General features: G+C 32.2%; 1 protein-coding gene and 1 pseudogene across 1 annotated transcript in view; both read right to left on the bottom strand.

Annotated features, from left to right (window-relative positions):
* LOC108691288 (neo-calmodulin-like) overlaps positions 1–5348 on the bottom strand; it is a 29513-nt gene extending 24165 nt beyond the window's left edge. The window contains exon 1 of the mRNA XM_018198959.1: positions 5262–5348. Coding sequence (XP_018054448.1) covers positions 5262–5348 — 87 coding nt within the window. The remainder of the gene's footprint in view (positions 1–5261) is intronic.
* Positions 5349–6137: 789 nt separating this feature from the next.
* LOC108691290 overlaps positions 6138–9976 on the bottom strand; it is an 8652-nt pseudogene continuing 4813 nt past the window's right edge.

Genomic DNA, 9976 nt, shown 5'->3' with positions numbered 1-9976 from the left:
AATCTTGAGTTTTTAATTTGATACACACACACACACACACACACACACACACACACACACACACACACACATATATATATATATATCTTATATACATATAAGTATTTCATAAAATTTTCACAGATCTATTAAAAGGAAGTTTGTGTCACTGATGTGATGTATAACTGCGGAGATGTAATAAAAACTAAAGTTAAAATATTAACTGAAGATATGAATAGCAATTTAAAAAATGATCAATATGTTAAGAAATAATTATTACACATATGAAATAATTATTATTATAGACTAATTCAGCCATTAATTTGAGTTACTAAAGCAGATGACGAATTTCAATATTATATAGTGTTATATATTGACAAATTGCGAATAATTATTCTGTCACAAATATCAAAAATACTTGAACATAACATAATTTTACCATTTTATTAACATAATTTTCGAGTCTAATAATTTAATTTAAAATATTTTAAAAATTTCATGTTATTACGATTTAAATTATAAGAAGACTATCTAGGATTTAATTAATCCCACTTATATTCTTGCTACATAATTTTCATGCTAAATAAATTTTACTTAGTTATGTCAATTTAACGTATAAATTAATAAATAATAAATCATATGAATATCATATGAATATATAATTTTTACTTCTTTATTAAAGTTCTGCGCAAAATTTTTAATTTATTAAAAATTTTTAAATATAAAAAATTTACAAGGAAAGTAAATACTTTATATGTTCATATTAAACTTAATGCTAACTTATTCATTAATTCATTTAAGAGAGAATATTCGATATCCATTTGTTTCATAATGTATTACTGTTTCGTAGTGAGAAAATGATTTACTAGATACGAATAATCGTATATCGTAATATGAGGTTTGTTTTTTATTTACAGCGTACAATGTAAATGTTTATACATGGTCGCGGTGTTACCATTCGCGCAGCGTGAACTAGCAAAAAAACCGACGTGAATTATTTCATAATTGTGTTGTTGTCGCAGTATCATTTCATGATTGTGCGACGGATAAAAGAAAATCTTATCACTTTCTATAATAAGAACAATTAGAATAATTACGATTCTATGCGACTGATTAATTTTCCCGAAAAGAAACGATGTCACAATTAAGGAATTATGAACGTCGAAGCGATTATTTTTTGAAGGTAGATATGAAATAATGGAAATCGAATAGGTAATACACATTACAAGTTATGATTTTGTGATGTTTATAGGCAATGATTGTGTGTTTCAACGAAGTGTAAATTCGAATATATCATGTATTGAATTGAATTTTTCAATTGATTCAAATATAATTTGTGATAAATATACAGTTAAAATATACATCTCACCAATTTTATTGCCATTTAGATATATTGTAGGAAAGAGAGAAGATAAGGAGAGAGGGAAGGAGAGAAAGAAAGAGAAAGATTGTTCTAAGAAATTCCCTACTCAAAAATTAAATAACGGTCGGTATTGATTAGTAGACATAATAAATTAAAATTTCACAATAAGTTTGTATAAAGATATTTAAAAACTGTATCTTTTTATTATGGATTTATATATAAGTTTACAACATTTCATGCAAAGCGAAGTTCAACCTATATGTTTAATTTTTATATATATATATATAGATAGTAAAGCTCTGTAGGGGAGAGGAAGAGTAGAACTATCTTTACGCATCATATATTTTACGACACAAAGCGAATTTCCATATATGTTTAGAACTTTCCATACATAGATTTATATTGAACCTCGTTTTGTGAAGAAAGTTGTAAGTCATGTGGAACTTTGCTTTGTATCATGAAAGGTGCCTTACAATAAGCGATTCTGTATAACACAGTAATTATCTCATCCTTGTTTAACAATAATGAGTAGAATAACAAGGATGTAATTATGCACCATGTCATACCATGTCATGTGTTTCTTGTTGGAAGGCATTCAAAGTGTATGTGTAAAAGCAGTGTACTTTGCATCCTCCTTCAGAAGACTACAAAATAGACACATAGGTTTGGATTGAATTTTGCTTTGCATAGAAAATTATAAATATGTAAATCCATTACTATAACAAAAAAAAAACAAATTAAATTATCTTTATACAAGCCTTATTGTGATACTTTAATTTGTTATATCACCTAAAGCAATATCAGCCCCTACTTCAGTTTTGTGAATTACTTACTAGAACATATCTCCCTTAACATATCTAAAAGGCAATAAAATTGGTGAGGTATAACCTAAACTATATATTTATCTAATTTGCTTATCTTTCGATGTAATAAATCGCAGAATCAAGTAATTTGTGTAATAAAAAATCATGATGTATCGATCGTTTATAAACAACAAATGTATTTCGTAATTTATGTACTTGATGCATATTGTGTGTGCAATATTGAATTTTGATTATGTATTTTTAAACAGTTCATCATACTTTAATGAAGACATTAATTATTGAGTATCAGAGTGAAATTGCATTATTTCCGAATTTTTCAATCATCAATGAAACGTTGACACAGAACAAATTAATTTGAATTCGAGCAGCATTGCAATGCATTCAAATAATAATTATCAATCGTGTAAAATAAATTCGATGTTTATATATTGATGATGTTTTAAAACTTCCTTTCATTCGCTAGATTGATTGTGTTAATTCGCAGATATTAATATCATATTTTTTCGTGTTAAAATCTTATTCTATTATCCTCTATCTTAATTTTATTCTTTTATTGTTATAAAATGCTTCTGTAACTTGTGATTTTTCTGTTACTTGTGATTAATGTCGAGAAAGTATAAAATATCACACAACTGTCCTAGTGATTAATGTACGATCGTAATTAACTGTATTTGAAAATGTGGATATTGTGTACAACAAAAAAAAAAGAAAAAGATTTGGAGACATCAAGTCGGCGGAACAATCGTGAGATAATTTTTTATTATTTGGTTTGTTATTTATATGATTATTTATATAGTCTCTGTGTGCAAGAAAACAAAATCAGCTTAAGAATAATAACCATAATATCACCAGAACTATAAAAATTAATAACAAATATAGTTGCGATTAAAGACTTGATGCGCTAATTCTATGTAATATTCTCGTGTTAAATTTGATCGTTTATAAGAAAAATTATTGCAACATCAATATTTTTATGTTATAAAATATATTTTTATTGAAATTAAATCAATCTCTAGAATGTACTATTAAAGTATTGTACTTTAATAGTTAGAAATTATGGAGTTAGTGGTTGTTAGAAATTATGAAGACATCTTAACATAATAAAAACATATATTTAAAAAACAAGCAATTGTTTATTTGAGTGCATTTACGAATGTAACACCACGCCGTGTTACGAATCAACGAATAAAATATCAAATTCCAGAAAGTTTCAGTGATAATGTGCAGAAATAACGGAACTGCATGAAATAACGGAAGCGTGAGCGAACGCATATCGGAAAAATGCCTCGAATGTTGACAGAACAAGTTATGCAATTTTGATAGAACTTTAGAGCAATGTGCGCGAGTATGTGTGTGTGTGTGTGTGAGTGTGTGTGAGTGTGTGTGTGTGTGTGTGTGTGTGTGTGTGTGTGTGTGAAATCTTAGAAAAGTCGATATCATTCGACTATTGTCAAAGAAAATTCTTTTCTTCTTCTTCATTATTGCGATGTGTACGTGTTAATCATGCATATATATATATATATGTGAAATGTAACTACACGTTATTTATTTCCTCGAAGTAGTAATAAATTCATGCGGACATCTTCAACTTTTTGTCTTATACTATCTATCTATATGTCTAAAGACGACGGATCGAAGCATTAAAACTGTGATTTTATTTTTTGATTTTCTTTGTCAAGATTTTATCTCTGAAAATATAAATTCTTTGGCTATCTATTACAGAAAAATTTCCAGCTCTGCGTCATTTATGCCATGTTGATTATTGCTATAAGCTCTTCGAATCTTTACGATGCTCAAATTCTATTTTTATTGTTTGTTGCATTTCCAATTTTCATTGCGAAGGCAATTCTTAAATGTATCTTCCAAAATTCTTATATATTTACAAAAAGAAAATGCAGATTATAACTATATATATATATATATGTTATTTTCTTTTCATATAATTATTTTTCATATTAAATCCACAAAGAATTTCGTAACAAAACCTGTAATAATTTAAAGATAGATTTAACATTTAGTCTTTTTAGAAATTATATTTAGTTTTTATAACAGTATAACTCAGAATGGCTTTATTATATGCATATATCCTTCATCTATCCTTTCAAGTTAATTTATATGAATGACTCTCTTTTTATGCAGTCGCTTAATGTATTATTAGACAACCACATACAATTGTTTTCCTTTTAAGCAATTAAAGTCTGCATTTATCAGCTTCGTAATATCGGTTTTCAATTGGAACGATGTGGCGCGATGTTTCAATCAATCCTGCGTATCTAAAAAAAATCCGACACTCGCTCTTAAAAAACTCAGCACTCGCTCCGATGCTCGACAAAATAGAGGTAAGTTTCATTGTCCGTATCTCGCAACGATCGTTCCGCGAAATTAATTATCTTAATAAAAACAACTCATTTATTTTACGTCTCGCGTGATCAGCTACCGCATCGATAACATCATTGTGCGTTTCCTCTCACATACTATTTAAAAGAACCATCGTCATCGTGAGAAAGTCAAGCATATACAATAACTCCACTAACACAACAACGACTTTGCGATAAAGATGCGCATTAAGCCATAATCATACTAATATAATTGCACGATTGTGAATAGCGATTGGCGATTACTTACAACCAATCAGAGCAATTAAAGCAGTCACTGATTACTTTATTTTAAGTTGTTGAAAAGTAATTAATCGTCAATTACCGATCATAGTCGCGTAATCGCTAATGTAATTACGGCTTTAATGACATCATAGTTTCGGGCCAATATCCTCTTGATTACCATTACTCACGCTCCCTTTCTCCTTTTTTGGAGAAATAGTCTAGACTGCCTTTGTGTTCCCTTCAAAATGAAAAATGAATTGCTCAGGACTCGATGTTGCGAGTTAAATCGTCCTTTCAGGTATATACATGATATATGTATGCACACATAGACTAAGAATTGCTACTTCCCAAGAAGCCTCGCCCTTTACGCGATTTGTGCGCGATTTCCCGGATGGAATTTCAGCCGCTCATGAATTTCGCCGCTCGATTATGGAGCGCGATACATGAATGATGAAACAGAATCAGTCTGACACACATGATCGTATGCGATTTTACCTTGCTTCTGTTTCGCGGTGCGAAGTCCTCTTTGCTAGGTTTCCTGCGCTTGTCCTTGAGGATCATCCTTGCCGCGGCGAACGCCATCTTGTCGTCGGTGCACTCTTTTCCGACGGTCCCGGTAAAATAAAGGGTAAATCCCGTCGATCGGTTTAGCAACTAACGAGCTTCTTTCGAACACAGTGTGACAGGAATCACCGATCCGACAGAGTATAACACGATATAATATCTTTTTATTGCTCTTATTGCTTGTCAATTGACACGCCTGCGTGCGCGTACTTATAGTTATGTATGCGTATCACAATATTTAAACATATATTTGCTCGTTTCGCTTGTATACTTGTGCGCTCGTATGCATTTACCTGTATATATACGTATGGTAACTTATGCAAAAGCTATCAACGCTATAACGTCGCGTCGTGATCACATACTATATTCATTTTATCAGGATCCTCTTATCATTATCGTTTAACTATCGTCCCGTATCATCGTCCTCGTTGTTCCCGTTCCCGTTCCCGTACTCGTCGTCGTAACCCTTGTCTCTTGACTTCGATCTATTCCCTTTAACGTATCTCTATTCTCGACTGCAGGTACTCCCGCTTCCGGTGACTTTCGTTTAAACGGACCGTTCAAATCGGTTGACTTGGACGACACGCGACGGACGCTGAACACTATCGATTACGTTTTAAGAGCTTGAATGCGGATGGAACCAATGATTGTGAACTGCATCGTCGTTGAAGTTAATGAGTCAACGGTAATGCTCACTTCATCGCGACGGTCCGATTGATAATACCGGAAGTGCATTGGCAATAATGCCGGTATTGTATTGCTGCCGGCGACGGCAGCGATTTTTCTTGAATGTACTACTCGGCGGCGGAATCTCGCGAAAGCTCGTCGGGAACATTTGCCTCGCTGTGACGTGGTGTTTACGCGCCTCTGAATCGACACTGCCGTTTCCGTTTCCGTTCAATTCGGTTTCGTTCTGTTCCGTTCGCGACGGCGAGATTTCGCACGATTTTGGTGCTCCTTGTGACTTCTCTTGATTATGATCGCGTGCCGTTGCGTCAATCAGGCGACGATTATCCTAATTACAACCATCGATCTAGAAAGAAAGAGATAAAGGAGAGGGTGGTTCGCGTGGTCTGCTTTTTTACGCGCTCAGTCTACATTCTACACGCGAGACTCGCATAATCAATCGCGTTAACAGCAACTCGTTTCCCACGGAGGAGTCGACCAGAAGTCGATAAATCGATGGAGAGCATTGAAAGGAATTTATTTTCGGTATGAAATAAGGATAATATAGATTATTACACTTGGCAATTAAATTATCCAATTGATGCTGTTTATAATACCAAAAGTATATTAGAATTCAGGAATGTATCAATTTAAAAATAAAACAAAAGATTGTTTTGTAGCTTAAGCATATAATGAAAAAGTATATAAATCGGGAATTAAGAGGAATAAGTTTAATCGAAAATTTTGACATGATAAATACGGGATATTTAACAGAAACATATTCTTACTTTATTATTTATTAAAATTTTTAGAAATAAATTATCTTGATAATCCAGCTTTAAACGCAAAATTAACAAAATTTCAAGGATGTAAACCGAAGAAATTGGAGGATGAAATATCTTCTTTTCATTTTATGTTAATAAATGTAATTTACTTTAATAGAAATTTTGAGATACCTATAAAATGATAATCGAAAAGTTGCTGAAACTAAATCATTGTTATTTGATGACATAATCAAACTAAATGAAATAAATTAAACATTTTAATGAAATAAATTAAACATTGTAAAAACAACTTGTTTTTCTACTTTTACATTATGTTTTATAAAAACAGAATGGGATTTTTCTTTACAGCATAATGTTTAATTTATTTCAATAACGAATACAATACAAATTCGAATCATACTTTTCAAAAATATTAAAATGCAACACTCGGACCGAAGTGAAAGCACGTCCGCTCCGGTCGAATGATTTCTCAAAACTCACAACAACTTCCCGATTATTATTCTTTGTTATATACCTACTACCTATTTTATCTCTCTGCAAAGAGACTTCGCAACCCAAATGTGCATTAGATTCTTGTTGAATCGAATGTCCCGCAAGCACGTATCAGCATTCTAGTGAAATTCGCGAAACTCGTGCGACGATGCATGCCGTGAAATTCCACACTCGTATGAAAATGCAACATATGAAATCAGTTACTCGCTTGGATGCTCGCACTTCGCCATCGTTGTGTTCTCATGTATTTCTCTAACCGCCTAGAGGAGAGAAAGAGAAAGAGAGACTAAGAGAATCTTGAGAGCGCTCATGTGCATCCCGTATCGTTAATATTTCAGGATTATTGGACGTCATGATTGGTCATGATGTCACGCCGCCACCCGGCAACATGCATCTCACGCGAGCGACACACGTCGTTTGCACCACTGCGATGCTCTGATGGAGAATTTCCCTCGCGCATCGCTGATCCGTGACAAACCGGTTGTAGTGGCGGATTGGCATCAATTGAATATTTCGCTACGCGTAACACGAGTGGCTTTTTTTGGAGGAAGAAAACTGAGAAGCAGACTTTTAAGTATTCCTTTCTAGAAAGAACGATATTTTTGGAATTGTAAGTATAATTCACGGAACAATAATCTAATCTCAAGTTTATGCGGAAGTGTGTATTTGCATATTTGGGAAATGGATTTTAACTACAATGCGTCCTTAATTCACAATCTCTCCGTTTAATGATACATTCTTTGAATTCAAAATTACTTTTCTACAACTTTAAAATTGTCAATATAAATTATCTTAAGAGCACGATTAAATTTAAAATTATAAATTTCTGTTAAAAGCAATTTTAATTTGAGATAGACTAAAAGGAAGATTTTTTTCTTCAATTTCTTCGATCTACAGTAGAGTCTCTTTAAATTTAACTTCTGTAATCTTTGCATTTCTCATACATACTGTTACAAACATTAATGTCATGTCCCTTCCATGTCATGGGAGGCTGGACATATGCGCGCGCATCTGCACCTAATTGTACTATTCTCACAGTGTATGCAATGTAATTCCATAGGTAGATTACGTATAATTATTTGTGTAATGTACATTATAAAAAATAAAATGTTAATTTTAACTTAAAGACGTATAATGGACATTCTGAGACATGCAAAAATGTAAAAATGAACATTTTGTGTTAATTTTAACATTTTTACATGTCTCAAAAAGTCCACTGTATGTCTTTAAGTTAAAATTAACATTTCATTTTTTACAGTGTATTCTTTTGTGATACATAATATGTGGTAGGTACATATGTACGTATGACTTATTCTGTTAAGGTTATGTACACTGTAGTGCACTTTGACAGGTTAACATGCGCAACTGCGTTCGCGCAAGTACGCGATGATTGGTAGACTCATGTTGTAGAGAGGGTACTTTATAATTTTGGCTCTATAATTCTACTCTTATCATCCCATAAGCCAAATTTAGAGAGAGACTCTACTGTAATACGTTCTTGAAACTTTGTTTGTCAATTTTGTGTTTGAAGCTACCTTAGTTATATCAACATTTATTTAAAAAAATTTTAATGACCTTAATAAATTTGTATTAATAAAAAAATATAATTCTAAATTTACTAATAAATACGTCATGTAGAACTAAAATTTGCATTACTGAAATTTTTATATTAAAATTTTATTGAAATAAAGAGATAACAAAACTTCGGAGCTAATTCAATTTATAAAATGAAATTTATTGCTTCGCTTGTATAAAGCGGAAAAAGTGGCTGTTATCAGATATATTCTCCAGAGAGAGCTGAGTGCGTAATAAAATGCTAAAATTGCGTATCTGCATTCGGATGCAACAAATTCATGAAAACATGAATTTCAACGCAATTTTGTCCATTGCCGTGATATACCAAATGTAAGTGATTTTTTTTATTTGAATAGCATTCTTGTTATTTATTTTATAAAAATAAGGAGATACATCACCGAGAGAATCAAAGAGGTTGAGACGTGTAGCACAATACAAGCGAAGTATTATCAATAGACAGGAAATCATTTTATATGTCCCCCTCTTTACTCCCCTGTAAACGAGCTTCTCATCACTCTTGCAAATCGAAAACGTTCAATTTCTCGTGCTCCTCGACCCATCTTTGCTACTCTCGTGGGAACTTGGCGTACGAGTAGTATTGATCATTCCCAGGCTGCAACCCCCTTCTTCCCTCCCTGCCACCCCGGCATCCTCCGACCATCATTTCGCGTCCTCCGACCTCCGATCTCTGACCTCCGACCTCTGTACCTAAATCTGACTCCCTTCCTTCCCCACGGATTGCATCGCGACATCGTGCCCCTCTGTTCTTGTCCGCAGGCATCGCGATATCACGTTTGACATGCTTTTTCATTGGAAATCTGCATTTTTCCATCGTCGCTAAATCACATTTGGGAAAAAAAAATCACCAAAAAATTTTTTTTAACATATCGAATATAGAATTCTATATTATTTATAGTAAAGCTAAATTTGAATTTACTTTACAATCCGATCTTGATTAAAATAAATCAATAAAAAATAAATACTTAATTTTTTAACTCAATTATAATAATTACTTATTATATTAAATATTGTAATAATGAGGTTATAATCAAATATTAGATACATTTATTCATAAATATAAGAAAATAACAATATTACTGAAACAAAATTTAAGAGATGAAAAGTTTT

This window comes from Atta colombica, unplaced genomic scaffold, assembly GCF_001594045.1.
Source record: "Atta colombica isolate Treedump-2 unplaced genomic scaffold, Acol1.0 scaffold45, whole genome shotgun sequence".
Lineage (NCBI taxonomy): Eukaryota > Metazoa > Arthropoda > Insecta > Hymenoptera > Formicidae > Atta > Atta colombica.
Note: the sequence above shows the minus strand (reverse complement) of the source record. Positions and strands in the feature narration are given on the sequence as shown.